The sequence below is a fragment of the Coregonus clupeaformis genome, unplaced genomic scaffold (assembly GCF_020615455.1).
Source record: "Coregonus clupeaformis isolate EN_2021a unplaced genomic scaffold, ASM2061545v1 scaf0046, whole genome shotgun sequence".
Taxonomy (NCBI): Eukaryota; Metazoa; Chordata; class Actinopteri; order Salmoniformes; family Salmonidae; genus Coregonus; species Coregonus clupeaformis.
The window spans coordinates 556,145-572,500 of NW_025533501.1; the positions used below are offsets into that span (position 1 = coordinate 556,145).

The 16,356-nt window shown below is 42.4% G+C and overlaps 1 protein-coding gene and 1 long non-coding RNA gene across 2 annotated transcripts in view; one reads left to right on the top strand and one right to left on the bottom strand.

The window, feature by feature from the left end:
• The window catches only part of LOC121548091 (golgin subfamily A member 6-like protein 22), a 337,971-nt gene that overhangs the window by 63,799 nt on the left and 257,816 nt on the right, over positions 1-16,356 (bottom strand). Inside the window, exons 13-14 of the mRNA XM_045212735.1 lie at positions 15,871-16,245; positions 15,312-15,383 (exon numbers count right to left, since the gene is read on the bottom strand). Of these exons, the coding sequence (XP_045068670.1) occupies positions 15,312-15,383; positions 15,871-16,245 (447 nt within the window). The remainder of the gene's footprint in view (positions 1-15,311; positions 15,384-15,870; positions 16,246-16,356) is intronic.
• Positions 10,086-10,734, top strand: LOC121540626. The gene is made up of 3 exons (XR_005995523.2): positions 10,086-10,132; positions 10,472-10,550; positions 10,643-10,734. It is a non-coding gene; the product is annotated as an uncharacterized LOC121540626 (long non-coding RNA).

Here is a 16,356-nt window from a genome sequence, read left to right on the forward strand (position 1 = left end):
AGCACCATAGTCACATGTAGCTGCCTTTTCCCTTAGCCTAGTGACAAAGCTGTCAATGGACTCCCCGTCCTCCTGTTTGCAACAACTGAAAACATAACACTCGTAGATAACGTTCTTTGCTGGCTTAAAGTAAAGTTGGAGAGCATTTATTTTTATTTATTTATTATTTCACCTTTATTTAACCAGGTAAGCCAGTTGAGAACAAGTTCTCATTTACAACTGCGACCTGGCCAAGATAAAGCATAGCAGTGCGATAAAAACAACACAGAGTTATATATGGGGTAAAAAAACATAAAGTCAAAAATACAACAGAAAATATATATACAGTGTGTGCAAATGTAGCAAGTTATGGAGGTAAGGCAATAAATAGGCTATAGTGCAAAATAATTACAATAGTATTAACACTGGAATGCTAGATGTGCAAGAGATTATGTGCAAATAGAGATACTGGGGTGCAAAAGAGCAAAATAAATAACAATATAGGGATGAGGTAGTTGGGTGGGCTAATTTCAGATGGGCTGTGTACAGGTGCAGTGATCGGTAAGGTGCTCTGACAACTGATGCTTAAAGTTAGTGAGGGAGATAAGAGTCTCCAGCTTTAGAGATTTTTGCAATTCGTTCCAGTCATTGGCAGCAGAGAACTGGAAGGAATGGCGGCCAAAGGAGGTGTTGGCTTTGGGAATGACCAGTGAGATATACCTGCTGGAGCGCAGACTACGGGTGGGTGCTGCTATGGTGACCAATGAGCTAAGATAAGGCGGGGATTTGCCTAGCAGTGATTTATAGATGGCCTGGAGCCAGTGGGTTTGACGGCGAACATGTAGTGAGGACCAGCCAACAAGAGTGTACAGGTCACAGTGGTGGGTAGTGTATGGGGCTTTGGAGACAAAACGGATGGCACTGTGATAGACTACATCCAATTTGCTGAGTAGAGTGTTGGAGGCTATTTTGTAAATTACATCGCCGAAGTCAAGGATCGGTAGGATAGTCCGTTTTACGAGGGCATGTTTGGCAGCATGAGTGAAGGAGGCTTTGTTGCGAAATAGGAAGCCGATTCTAGATTTAACTTTGGATTGGAGATTCTTTAGTGAGTCTGGAAGGAGAGTTTACAGTCTAACCAGACACCTAGGTATTTGTAGTTGTCCACATACTCTAGGTCAGACCCGTCGAGAGTGGTGATTCTAGTCGGGTGGGCGGGTGCAAGCAGCGTTCGATTGAAAAGCATGCATTTAGTTTTACTAGTGTTTAAGAGCAGTTGGAGGCTACTGAAGGAGTGTTGTATGGCATTGAAGCTCGTTTGGAGGTTTGTTAACACAGTGTCCAATGAAGGGCCAGATGTATACAAAATGGTGTCGTCTGCGTAGAGGTGGATCTGAGAGTCACCAGCAGCAAGAGCGACATCATTGATATACACTGAGAAAAGTGTCGGCCCATGAATTGAACCCTGTGGCACTCCCATAGAGACTGCCATAGGTCCAGACAACAGGCCCTCCGATTTGACACACTGAACTCTGAGAAGTAGTTGGTGAACCAGGCGAGGCAGTCATTTGAGAAACCAAGGCTATTTAGTCTGCCAATAAGAATGTGGTGGTTGACAGAGTCGAAAGCCTTGGCCAGGTCGATGAAGACGGCTGCACAGTACTGTCTATTATCAATCGCAGTTATAATATCGTTTAGGACCTTGAGCGTGGCTGAAGTGCACCCATGACCAGCTCGGAAACCGGATTGCATAGCGGAGAAGGTATGGTGGTATTCGAAATGGTCGGTGATCTGTTTGTTAACTTGGCTTTCAAATACTTCCGAAAGGCAGGGCAGGATGGATATAGGTCTGTAGCAGTTTGGATCTAGAGTGTCACCCCCTTTGAAGAGGGGGGATGACCGCGGCAGCTTTCAATCTCTGGGGATCTCAGACGTTATGAAAGAGAGGTTGAACAGACTAGTAATAGGGGTTGCGACAATTTCGCGGCTAGTTTTAGAAAGAAAGGGTCCAGATTGTCTAGCCCAGCTGATTTGTAGGGGTCCAGATTTTTGCAGCTCTTTCAGAACATCAGCTGTCTGAATTTGTGTGAAGGAGAAGCGGGGGGGGGGGGGCATGGGCAAGTTGCAGCAGAGGGTGCAGAGTTGGTGGCCGGGGTAGTGGTAGCCAGATGGAAAGCATGGCCAGCCGTAGCAAAATGCTTGTTGAAATTCTCGATTATTGTAGATTTATCGGTGGTGATAGTGTTTCCTAGCCTCAGTGCAGTGCAGTATTCTCCATGGACTTTACAGTGTCCCAAAACTTTTTGGAGTTAGTGCTACAGGATGCAAATTTCTGTTTGAAAAAGTTAGCCTTTGCTTTCCTGACTGCTTGTGTATATTGGTTCCTAACTTCCCTGAAAAGTTGCATATCGCGGGGGCTATTTGATGCTAATGCAGTACGCCACAGGATGTTTTTGTGCTGGTCAAGGGCAGTCAAGTCTGAGGAGAACCAGGGGCTATATCGGTTCTTAGTTCTGCATTTTTTGAATGGGGCATGTTTATTTAAGATTGAGAGGAAATTACTTTTAAGGAACAACCAGGCATCCTCTACTGACGGAATGAGATCTATATCCATCCAGGATACCTGGGCCAGGTCAATTAGGAAGGCCTGCTCGCTAAAGTGTTTTAGGGAGCGTTTGACAGTGATGAGGGGTGGTCGTTTGACCGCGGACCCGTTACGGACGCAGGCAATAAGGCAGTGATCGCTGATGTCCTGGTTGAAGACAGCTGAGGTGTATTTAGAGGGTATGTTAGTCAGGATGATATCTATGAGGGTACCCATGTTTACGGATTTAGGGTTGTACCTGGTAGGTTCGTTGATAATTTGCGTGAGATTGAGGGCATCTAGTTTGGATTGTAGAATGGCCGGGGTATTGAGCATATCCCAATTTAGGTCACCAAGCAGTACGAACTCTGAGGATAAATGGGGGGCAATCAATTCACATATGGTGTCCAGGGCACAGCTGGGGGCTGAGGGGGGTCTGTAGCAAGCGGCAACAGTGAGAGACTTATTTCTGGAAAGGTGGATTTTTAGAAGTAGAAGCTCAAACTGTTTGGGCACAGACCTGGATAGTATGATAGAGCTCTGCAGGCTATCTCTACAGTAGATTGCAACTCCACCCCCTTTGGCAGTTCTATCTAGATGGAAAATGTTATAGTTGGGGATGGAAATTTCAGAATTTTTGGTGGCCTTCCTGAGCCAGGATTCAGACACTGCTAGAACATCAGGGTTGACGGAGTGTGCTAATGCAGTGAATAACTCAAACTTAGGAAGTAGACTTCTGATATTTACGTGCAAGAAACCAAGACTTTTGCGATTACAGAAGTCAGCAAATGAGAGCGCCTGGGGAGTAGGAGTGATACTGAGGGCTGCAGGGCCTGGGTTAGCCTCTACATCACCAGAGGAACAGAGGAGGACTAGAATAAGGATACGGCTAAAGGCTTTAAGAACTGGTCTTCTAGTGCGTTGGGTACATAGAATAAAGGGGGCAGATTTCCGGGTGTTGTAGAAAAGATTCAGGGCATTGTGTACAGACAAGGATATGGAAGGATATGAGTAAAGTGGAGGTAAACCTAGCGTTGGGTAACAATGAAAGAGATAGCATCACTGGAGGCACCAATTGAGTCGGTCTCCGCGTGTATGGGGGGGTGGGACAAAGGAGCTATCTAAGGCAGGTTTAGCTGGGCTGGGGATCTACAGTGAAATAGTACAATTAGAAATAACCGAAACAACAATAAGCTAACCATGTTTGGGCTGAGGCTAAACATAAACAGGATGTAGTACCGTAAAAAGGAACAGTCCAGCAGACATCAGCTGTATAGCTGAGTTATCATAAGGTCCGGTGAACAGCAATAGGATAGTTCGGAGGCTGCTAAAGCACTAGCCAGTAAGAGGCCACGGCTAGCGTGTGCTAGCGGGCCGGGGCTAGTAGATGGAATCTTCGTGGTCGACGTCGTAACCACATCAGACGATTTCGTCGGCAGACCAGTCGTGTAGGATCGGCGGGGCTCCGTGTCAACACTAGGTGGTCCCGTCCGGTTGACAGAGAGGTAGATAGCCGGGAGATGGGCCAGACCACAGCGTCCATTTTGTTGCAGCTAGCTGGTAGCGATGAATCCGGAGTTAAAGGTCCAGTGATTCAGTGATTCCGGCAGAAAAACTGATATGTTCTGGGTCGATAACGCGCTGTGCAGACTGGCCGAATAATAGTCCAGACTAGAGCTGGCTGGTGAGTGGTGCAGGCCACGGACAATGGTGAAAAAACGCTAACGGTAGCTGATAGCAAGTAGCTAGTTAGCTGGCTACTCCCGTCCGGTAAACCTAGAGGTAGATATGAGCCTGGATCTAGGCTAGCTCAAGGCTAACTGGTGCTTGCATCGGGGGCAGTGGTGATTAGCCAGACAGCAACATCCGTTCGGTTGCGGCTAGCTAGTTGCGATTCGGTGATTAATGTCCAGTGATTAAATTAATCCCGCAGAAAAAAAATCCAATTTTCTGGGTGAAATACCGCTAACTGTGGCTAATAGCAAGTAGCTAGTTAGCTGGCTAGCTAGTTTCAACTGGAGATTCTAGATAAAAGGTAAGTCAATAATAGAATCCGTTCCACATTGAGTGAGGCGGGTTGCAGGGAAGTATATTTTGTAGAAGGATGAAAAGTCTGATAGGGAAATATGTACGAAAAATACAAAAATAACAGGGTATTTACAGGCTATTTACAGACACACGACAAAAACAGAACTGCACTACTACGCCATCTTGCATCTTACCTTGCTGAGCTACTGTTAGGTTCAGGTTGTGTTTGTATACGTGTCGGCATTCAGCTCCCATTATAGTCCTCAAAGTGGCAGCCACTACCTCATCGTCCTTTTCCTGAAGTCCCGTTGCTAGTGCATTTTCCTCCCATTCACCTCTAAACGTATCCCAGTTTGTGCTCCAATCTCCGCTGAGCTTCATAACGGCGGGAGGGGGAATGTTCGCTGCCATGTCTAAACGGTGCTAACAACACTGAAGCTAACTAGCAAACTCAATCTAGCTAAGGACAATTCCAACAAAGTTTTACTCAACTAAGCTTTTTTTTTTTTTGTAAACCAGAACAGGTGACTCTAATTTGCGGAAAGCATGGTTAGTTATCCGACACTGACACCATGTTTGATTGTTCAATGACTATGCAGAGGCATTGATGCGAGTAACCAGTCTTGTTCAGTATATTGCAATACATCCGGGTATCTCAAGTACACCGGTAAAACACTGGAGTTGCAGTAATTAACATTTACCAACAGATGGCATCATTGTGCCATCTTCCACCAATAACACTCTTCTGCGCCGGCTTCGTGTCCGATACAGTATGCCACAGAGGCAGGGTTGCCAGGTGAAGCTACATTTCTAACCCAATGACAACACAAAACCTGTGCAAAAGGTTGAAAACTAGCCCCATTTTTTTTTTCACAGCAAGAGAGGACTTGCCATAATTATACAATAAACCCTTTTTCCATAATGTTATCAAGCCAATTAAGAAGGAATATCATAGTAACTTGTAACGGCTTTAGAAGCTAAATTAAAGTTTCCTCAAAATAATAATTATTGCAAGCTATGACATAACATAATAAAGGAATTTGAATATGTGGCAAGAGAAAAGATAATTCGCCCTAATTAACATCGGCAGATCATTTTCCATCAATGGATGTTGATTTAATTTGTTTAACTGCTATGATTAAGCAATAAGGCACAATGGGGTATGGGATATGGCCATATACCACAAACCCCGGGGTGCCTTATTACTATTATAAACTGGTTACCAATCACTGATTTAAATATTAATAATATGTATATGAACTAAATATGCTTGTCAACAACAGCCAGTGTTTATTTTTTAGAATTTGTTTTACCTATAGCCTAATCTGACTACTGTTACCATCAATCTAATGCGTTCTAACAACTGATCGGCTTTGATCATTTCCAATTTAATTAACTAAAAATGTCCATTAATAATTGCATAATAACACAAGTCTACAACAACAACAAACTGAAGTTATAGGCTACTTATTAAATAGGTTTTTCAGCTCCAGGTAGGCTACACAAGTGGCACTAATTGAGTGATATCGTCATTTCAACATATTTATTGTATCAAATGGTAGCCTATAATGGCATATACATTAATAGGCTACTTGATGGCCAACAGAGGCAAATGTATCATTCTCCTCATTTAATGTCAGTTTCATTGAGGATTTTCCCCCATAAACAGAACCACACGAAGGAGTTCCATACCTTCCATTTCAAAGTTCCACTCTGGCAGCCCCCGAGACCCAAGAACTGAGCATGCATAAAGTGCTTCACTTCATACTGTTTTCTTTAAGCAGTCAACATTAGAATGCAGTTTAAACCACCTCAGAGTCGTTTTCCAATGCTTTGTCTCCATTATTTCTTGACGTGCATCAGTTGTAGCGTATGAATATGTTTAATGGGAAAAGGGTTGGAGATAGGTGTCTCCATAATGAGAATCTAAATATCCTACATACAACTGGTAAAAAGTTCTAACAACGTGCGTAATGCTCTCGTTCCTCTCGCTCACATGACTCAGCCAATAGCTGTTGCGCTCTCTCAATACACTCTCCTTCGGCCCTCCGCATCACTCACTGCCTGACAGTCAGCAGCAGGTCTCTCAACACACTCTCCTTCGGCCCTCACTTGACCTAGATTGGGGTGAGAGTGGAGGATGAGCTGAGAGAGGAGAGGAGAAGGAGAGGAAAGAAGGAGAGGAGAGCTGAATGAGCGGTGTGGTACATACCCAGTGTATTCCTGGGTCATTTTATTTTGGGAGTGGGACAGAGCTTAGACAGTGTTTTTACTCATGCTTTTTTTAAATGGACTTCTGCTTTTTTTCATCACTGTATTTCTGTACATGTTGGTTTTTTCTTACGAGAAACAGCTTGACCTGGCATCCTTTGGGGTGTTAATATGTTGAGATAAGTGGTATTGAAAAGTCTGACAGAATATACACCCTAACCTGCGATCTGTGGAAGAGGCGATATCGAGAGAGAAATTGTCAATTGTAAGCCATTCGGCTGAGGTTTTCAGCCCTCTATCAAAAATATTACAAGTCATATGAGCTTAAAAATGGTTAATTAACATCCTTTGGGGTCTATGATGTTGAGAAAAGTGGCATTAAAGAGTCTGACATGGAATATCCTGCCTAACCCTAACATGTCATAAATGTATTTACTGCCACAATAACCTCCCTACCCCCAATTCAGTAGTGGTCTTCAGTGAGGTGCACAGCTGCATGTTTCTGTCCTCCATGACTGTGAAAGGCCCAGAACACCCTACATCCATCTCATTAGATCAGAACAGTATGGATCATCAGTGATTCATATTTCTGGTTTACATCCCAAAATATATTGTGTTCATTGTTTTCACAGCCCTTTATGTGATGAGAACAAGGACAGGTGTCCAGTTACGACCCGTCATTCTGTATTGAGACCCACATATTTAGCTAATGAAAAAATAAACATGTTTTTTGTTTTTGGGGGGGCTTGCCAGTTTTTCATGTTATTTTGGCAATAATATGTGTCACATATCAGTTTGCAAACAATGTAAAAAAATGTAATAATAATATGTAATTTAATTAATAAGGCTGCATACAAACATGGTCTCTTTTTTGTTTTCTTGAGTAAGGCAGCTCCAAAATGCAGGTGTTTCAGCCTAGCTCAGTGCTTTCTGTGGTGGTGGGAAAAGCCAGCAGAAAATACGGAGCGTTACACCGTGATTGGCTCAGTGTTCTGTCACTCATGGGGAGACTAGTCACCGCCAAGTCTAAGGGTAGAACTAGAAAATTCAAGCCCCTTGGGTGCTGCCATAGAGTTACATTAGAAATGCCCATCCAAGAAGGCTCAAGGTCATTGGCCACAGATAAAACTACATCAAATCACGTTATATCTACAGTAGCTTTGGATTGGACTGATCATGTCAACATCATACTTTCAAAATCTTGTCGACAATCTACTGGCAAATCCTTTTTAGTCCTTGTCATATGAAGAGAAATAATGATGAGAAATTATAGATAAAACCTATCGGTGCTCATCGGCCCTTGGACATTAACATTACACAACAAGTTGGATATCGCAAATTCAACAATGAGTGGTTTGTAAGGAATCAGTGGCTAACTGCAAGCATTGCAAAATCAATCATTAGCCTGATATTCAGTGGTGGCTGTGTGGTCCCAAGTCTTAGATTAAGGGTCTCTTTTCCTAGTTTAAAATGATAAACATTCAACATTGGCCATGCTGTCAATGAAGCATTATTTGTGCCAAGCTCAAAACAACTGTTAACTCGGAACTAGAAAGAAAATCGGACTCAGAGAGGGGGTTTATCATTGTGGCCCAGGTGGCACAAAATAATCAAAGGTCTGACCGCACGGAGATGCTTGGGAAAATGGTTACAACAGGGGATCAGAGTGTTTGTGTCTCAGGTGAAGAGGGTGGATCTGATCTCCATCACCTAGGACTTGACATAGATTAAGTAGATTAATCAAATCTCAGTTTATTTCTCGAGTTGGGCTCTGGGATATAACAGCCGTTGAGTATCTGATTTTATGGTGGATTGTGGAGGAGGGGGGTTGAGTGTGTTGGAGTATGTGAGTATGTGCGTGTGTGATTGTCTGGCATCTGTTCTGGGGGGGTGGGGATGTTGGGGGGGGGGGGGTATGGGATGGACCACGGGAATTATTTGCTAGGATAATAATTGCTTGTCAATGAATTAAATGTAATTCAATGGCAATCCGGGTTATATGTTAAAATCCTACGCGTGAACTGCCAACATTATTACTCATATTAATTGATAATGATGGAAAATAGGATATGCATAATTTTTTTAAATAGTTATATATATATATAGAGGTGACAGCATTGGAAATGCTTTTCGCGGTTAATCTGCTTCTGTTTTCTGGGTGGCACTCTGTGCTGTTTTCGATGGATGGCCTCTAGGGGCCGTAGGGATCCGGAGGGACACCACACACACACACACACACACACACACACACACACACACACACACACACTTGTTATGTGGTTTATGAGGACAATCAGTTTATAACATGGTTTATGGGGACCCACCTTTCCCATGGTCCTATCAATGAAATGTAATGTTTTATGTAGAAGACACATCTGACTTCAGATTGGTTCATAGGATCATACTGAAGTCACATATCTGTAAACACATGAGTTGATAGAATTCTCCTCACTCCTACTCTTAAGGGCGACTGGATGGAGGGCAACTTCAACCTGAAAACAAACACATATTGTCCACATACCCTCTCAGGCTACCTGTACTTTCCACAAGACATAAATCACCAGAAATGCTTGAACGTTTTTTGGAACAACAGCCAGCTATAATGGCAACTCTGATGTCCAAGGATCTACGAAAGGGGGTCACAGATGTAGGCACGCTGAGTGAGAGTGATATTGCCAACATGGATGACATTGTTCAGTTGATGGGTCCTGTCAAAATGGCAACCACTGTGATGTGTGAAGAAGACCAGCCAACTCTCTCTGTAATTGCTCCTCTTCAAGCAAAACTGCTGAAACACCTACAGCCATGCGAAGACGACTCAACCCTGGTTGCAGAGATTAAGAGGGTGATGGCCAGTGACCTCTCCACACGCTACAGAGGCACCCAAGATGCTCTCAACATAGGTAATTAATTTGGAGTCTTAATTAAAATCAACTTGGTTAATATTTTAGGTTATTAGACTGTATTAATTTGTAAAATGCCACACCTTTGCGTTTTCAAGTTTGAATTTGAGTTGTTTTTTTCATATGGAAAAGTAAACAAGATATCTGCAATACAATTCTTAGTTCATGGTGGCTTTACATCATCACTGTGCCACATTTCTTTTAAACATACTAAAGTTTAATCTTCTGATTATTTTGTGTATGAGGAGGTGGTCATCACTTGCAATTTCAGGTCAACTTAATGTAATAATGCAATGAATGCAATAGTCTTGTTCTTTAAACAGCATCAGCGTTGGACCCGCGATTTAAAGAACTGCCCTACCTGGAAAAAGAGGACAGAAAACAGGTCTACACAAAACTGGTTTTTGAGGCAGAAGTGTCCCACCAGGTAACTCTTCTCCTCTTTCCTCTGCTCTTTTCTCTTCTCCCTTTTCATTTATCCTCTCTCAAATCTCATCTGTTCTTTATCTTCCTCTAAATTTATGTGTGCAGTATTACAGAGCAGAAATTTGAACAGTTCACACATTCTTACATCAATATATGGGCGGCAGGTAGCTTAGTGGGTAAGAGCGTTGTGCCAGTAACCGAAAGGTCGCTGGTTCTAATCCCCGAGCCGACTAGGTGAAAAATCTGTCGATGTGCCCTTAAGCAAGGCACTTAACCCTAAATGCTCCTGTAAGTCGCTCTGGATAAGAGCGTCTGCTAAATGACGTAAATGTAAATGTAGATGCAAGCAATGGGAAATCAGGAGGAAGACGAGGGAAGCTCAAGCACAAAGCTGTCAGGATTCAATGAAGAGACCACAGGTGTGTTTCATGTGATACCAATAAAAGATTGTTGTTGTTTTGTATTAATGAGAAACATGACTATATTTTGAAATATATTTCTTATATTGTAGCTCCAAATGAGTCACCTCCTTGTAAGAAGAAAGCCTTAGATGCGCTGTTTGGCGATTCCTTCACCCAAAGAGAAAGAAAATCCACAAGCGAGACAGTCAGAGCAGAGGTGTTAAAGTACCGAGCAAAAGATGCGTTGCCTTTGACTGAAAATGCCATGAAGTGGTGGAGATCTCAGGAGAAAGAGCTACCTGTACTTTCCACCCTTGCTAAACAGTACCTGTGCATTCCAGGCACCAGTGTGCCAGCAGAACGAGTTTTTAGTACTGCTGGCGACATAGTGAATGCACAGAGAAGTGTTCTGCAGCCAGATCATGTTGATCAGTTGATATTTTTGAAAAAAAATCTGTAGTCATTGAAGAGTAGCCTAGTAGGTTACACTTGATCTTTTGTTGAATATTGTTTGTTTATTAAAATGAGAGTAGTAGCAGGTTCATCCACTGCTCATTCAACCTGAAGAAATGTTGGTTGCACTTTATTTTTGACATTAATACTGTATTTGTATTGTAATATTGAAAAACAAAAGCAGAAGTAGCAGGTAAACCTACTCTTTATTCAACCTGAAGAGATGTTGGTTGCACTTTATTTTTGATATTAATACTGTATTTGTATTGTAATGTTGAAAAACAAAAGCAGAAGTAGCAGGTAAACCTACTGTTAATTCAACCTGAAGAGATGTTGGTTGCACTTTATTTTTGATATTAATATTGTAATATTTTTATGTTGAAAAACAAAAGCAGAGGAAGCAGATAAACCTACTGTTGAAATGTTGGTTGCACTTACTGTACTTTTATTGAACATTTATTGAATATTGAAAATGAGATCAGACAATTTTAACTTCCTGTTAATTCAACCTAAATTGTTGTTTGCACTTTATTCAAATAAAATGTGAACGCATTTGCCATTCATTGTTGTTTACTTGTTTATTTATATTCATAATTAATTGATACCTGTTTCCATTACAAGAAACAGGAATCTAGGAAACTTCACCTGCACTGTCCAGTATCCAGGTATTTATTTCAATCACACTGGTTGAATTTTTGGCTAAAAGGTTACTGAATCGATTTCAAGTCACTGAATCGTTTCGGATCGTATCGTTCTAAATGAACCAATATCGTCCTTGAATCGCATCGACAACCACGAATCGTGATACAAATCGAATCGTTGTTAAAACGAATCGTTACACCCCTAAAAGTAGTGGTCGGAGACATGGAGGGGAGTTGCAGTGAGATTAGTAGAAGAACAGCATCTAGTAAAGATGAGGTCAAGCGTATTGCCTGCCTTGTGAGTAGGGGGGGATGGTGAGAGGGTGAGGTCAAAAGAGGTGAGGAGTGGAAAGAAGGAGGCAGAGAGAAATTAGTCAAAGCTAGACGTAGGGAGGTTAAAGTCACCCTGAACTGTGAGGGGTGAGCCGTCCTCAGGAAAGGAATTTATCAAGGTGTCAAGCTCATTGATGAACTCTCCAAGGGAACCTGGAGGACGATAAATGACAAGGATGTTAAGCTTGAATGGGCTAGTGACTGTGACAACATGGAATTCAAATGAGGAGATAGACAGATGGGTCAGGGGAAAAAGAGAGAATGTCCACTTGGGAGAGATGAGGAGTAGAGAATGTCCACTTGGGAGAGATGAGGATTCCTGTGCCACAACCCCGCTGACCAGATGCTCTCGGGGTATGCGAGAACACATGGTCAGACGAGGAGAGAGCAGTAGGAGTAGCAGTGTTTTCAGTGGTAATCCATGTTTCCGTCAGCGCCAAGAAGTCGAGGGACTGGAGGTTAGCATAGGCTGAGATGAACTCTGCCTTGTTGGCAGCAGAACGGCAGTTCCAGAGGCTGCCTGAGACCTGGAACTCCACGTGGGAGTTGTTGTATCTGTTATTATTACTATACAACTATTAAGTTGTATCTGTGCTAACCAGACATTTACACAATAACTAAATGACCTATTAAAGTTGTATCTGTGCCAACAAGACATTTACAGAATAACAAAAAATGGCATCAAACACACATCTTATAACATACCCCGTCTTCAGCAACAAATGCACAATACCAGAAGCATTCCCCAACTCCCTCATGAAATGAAAATGAAGATATGTAAGCTATGCTGTATCAAGTGTGTGAATGCACACTTCTGAGGAGGAAGCTCAGGAGAAATACCCCCTAGTCTGGATAGATGAGCCAGGGCATTTTTTGTAAATCTCAATCTGGCAACCGTCAATCTGGCAACCGTCAATCTGGCAACCTTCAATCTGGCAACCGGGAGCATATCTGATCCTGTTCATTTCAGCTGAGCTTTCATGCGACCCTCAAAGCTTGTATGGAGAGAGAACAGCCATCTAAGAGTACGTTTCACATCAGGGTTCATGTCTCGTGATGTGTACCAGCAATGGGAGCTGACTTTCTTTCCTAGTCTCTTTTCCTGGTCTCCTTTCTTTGTCTCCTCATCCAATTGGCAAGGATCCCCCAGAACCTATTTCTCAATAACATACGGTACGTACTCAGAATGTCTGTGAGGCAGACAGCCCTGTGGCTGATTTCTATATACACCTACTTTAATAGACTGTGCAATGACTAGATTATTGATCACATCCTGAACTAGAGGGCACTATCCCACAGCATTATCCAGCTGAGAATATGTGTTTGAATATGTATTCATGCTGACATATATGCATTTGACTTGTATCTCCATTAAGCTGAGGTATTGGCATGCACAGAGACAGAGAGAGGCCGAGAGAGAGAGGGAGGGCGAGAGAGAGAGGGCGAGGGGGGGCGAGAGAGAGAGAGAGATAGATATATATACATCTCAAGCCATGCATGTTTGGATACTGGACGGGTGCAATCTCCATACAGGGCAGACTGGGAAACAGGCGCAACCAACCATGGATGGGGTGGGGGTGGGGTGTGGGGAACTTGACGACAACTTGCGGACAGTGGGTTTAGAACAACAATGGCAAAAACTGTATACAAAAAAGTATAAATATACCACCAAAAGGGCACTTGTGAGTGGGAGGGCAAAGGGCAGGTGCTCAGGCACAGGTAGACCCCTATCTGTGAATGAGGTTTCATTTCCAGTTTTTAGGAATACAAACTGGCGAGCTCTATGGCCACAACCATCTGTGACAATCTAAAGAGAGAAAGAATGCTTTGAGTACAAAACTGTGGATATATTAGAGACCATTAGAGACCATTTTCTCTGGCACGCTCAATTCTCTTAGCATATCTATCAAGTCTAATGCGACAAAATAATTGTGGAGAATCTAAGGCTGGTGACAAATTTTTTTTGAAAGTCTTGGCAAAACTAGAGGTTAGGAATCTGGGCTAATATCCATACAGTTTCTCTCTAGCAAAACACAGAACACAGAATTGGTCTTGACCTGACCCTTAAAAACAATGTGCACACACAAACATTTGATGCTAAAATTATTTTTATTATTTTATAATGCTTGAAGAATTTTATATAGAAATGGATATAGAAAACAAGGGAAAGAATGAGAATGATTTTCAGAAAATATTTGTAAAATTGCAGAGGTCACTTGTTAGCCAGGAAAACGTCAGGAACTGGAAAAAATACAAAAAGGTATCATTGTTAGAATCATGTAATACTGTGTGTCAAACAAACTTCAGTTATCAGCTTTAACATTCTCTGAGTTGTAACATTCTCCTCTCTTACCTATGCATTATGCCTTCGTTTTTCTGAACACAAGGGTTTTCAAGAATTTAGCAAAGCGATTTTTCCCAGCTGCAAATATAGAGACATCAGAGAGAGAGAGAGAGAGAGAGAGAGAGAGAGAGAGAGAGAGAGAGAGAGAGAGAGAGAGAGAGAGAGACAGAGAGAGAGAGAGAGAGAGAGAGAGATGTTGATTCAACATCATCACATAAAAACAAAATTGGGTGGAAAGAAGGGTGATTCAACCAGAAAACTCCACTGATATCAGACAGCTAAATGCGTCGTTAGATTCTTTTTTGCCCTTCCGCGTCACTTTCTACACAGAAGACATCCGCTAAACATAGAATCAAGCTGTTTATCTGTCTCTCTGTGACTGACGATAACTTCGGCAGGAAATTGACTACAAATACAAAGTTGCCAATATCTTTGCAATTCAACAAGCGAAGGATAAAAATATGCTTCAACTGAAAACCGAGATGACTGCATTAGAAAATAAATCCAGTAGGCTGTATAGGCCTATATTTCAATCATATTGAAATCAATTTCATGTTCAGTCAATTTACTACACTGTCTGTAATTTTTGACATTTCGGCCATTATAAAAACGATACATCGTTAAAAAACTAGTAAGCTTAAGTTCCATCGCTATCAGGAAACCGGGCCCTGGTCTTTACCTTTGCACTTTGCTGGCTGGTCCTTCTGAGGGTTCAGAGTCTTTGACTCAGTTGCAGTAACCATGGAGACATCTGACAAGACAAAGGAAAATGGGGGATGTTAATACCATCAGAGAGAGAGAGAGAGAGAGAGAGAGAGAGAGAGAGAGAGAGAGTTTCTCTCTCTGTCTCTCTCTCTTTCTCTCTGTCTCTCTCTGTCTCTCTCTCTTTCTCTCTCTCGTCCTTTTTTGTCTCCCTCTCTCTATATCTCTCGTCCTTTTTATCTTTGCACTGTGTCATCAAATACTTTGTGAAAAGTATGTCCCTCTCTATCCCCCTTCATGTTTTACCTTTGCATTTTGCTGACTGTTGATCATGCGGGTCCTTGCTCTTTAGCCCTGATGCAGTGAAAATAGAGTAATCTAAGGACAGAAAATGAATATATATGAATGGAGATTTGATAGGACAATAACACAACAGCAGTAAAAGTAGAGTTAAGTCCTATAGGCTGTTTCAATGCACCAGAGGAGTAGCCACACATAACTCAGTACCTTAGTGAGATACACTGCTGTTACTTAAATGTAATACAGTTTTATTAGCCTCCCCATGGGGATTAAGATGGCATCGTCTGAGTACAACGTGATGCTAAACCACCCTGAAGGATGCAAAGCAGAAACATCTGTGTATGCTATCCCTCTTGCAGTGAAAAAGACAAAAACAAAAAAAATGACGTCAGCTTTATGCGACATCTTTTTGAGTGCGGACCATCACACTTTATTGCTTATTTGAATTTAAGGGTTTTACGCACCAACCTAACTTTAGGGAGAGCGCGAGGGTGCTCTTTGCTTTTAAACCACAGAGAATGAAATGTTTTGTGTTTGAGTCCCTTGTCACTTTGCCTTGTCCTACCTTTACATTGTGGTTGTCTGGTCTGTTTGCCTCTCAATTCCGGATTCTCTATCCTGTCCAGGTGTTCCTGTAAGGCCTTCTCATTCCTCAGCCTGCGCTGCTCTTCTTTAGACAGCACCTCCTGCTCCTTTCTCTTTCCCTCTATCTCTTTGGCCTGGTCTTTATCTCTCCTATCCTTCTGACAAGGCCAAATTCTCTCCTCTTCTGCCATCCTCTCAAATTTGTCCATAAGGAGCTCTGCCTCTGTCTTTGGCGCTGTTACTTTGTCATTCCCATCTTTCTTTTGGACACTCTCACTTTTATTACTCACTTTGACCTGCAGAACCTGGGGGACCTTGGCCACACCTTGACTGCTCGTGGAAAACACAGAGAAATCTGAGAGAGAGAGAGAGAGAGAGAGAGAGAGAGAGAGAGAGAGAGAGAGAGAGAGAGAGAGAAAGCTTTGACTATATACAGACTCAGTGAGAATAGCCTTGCTATTGAGAG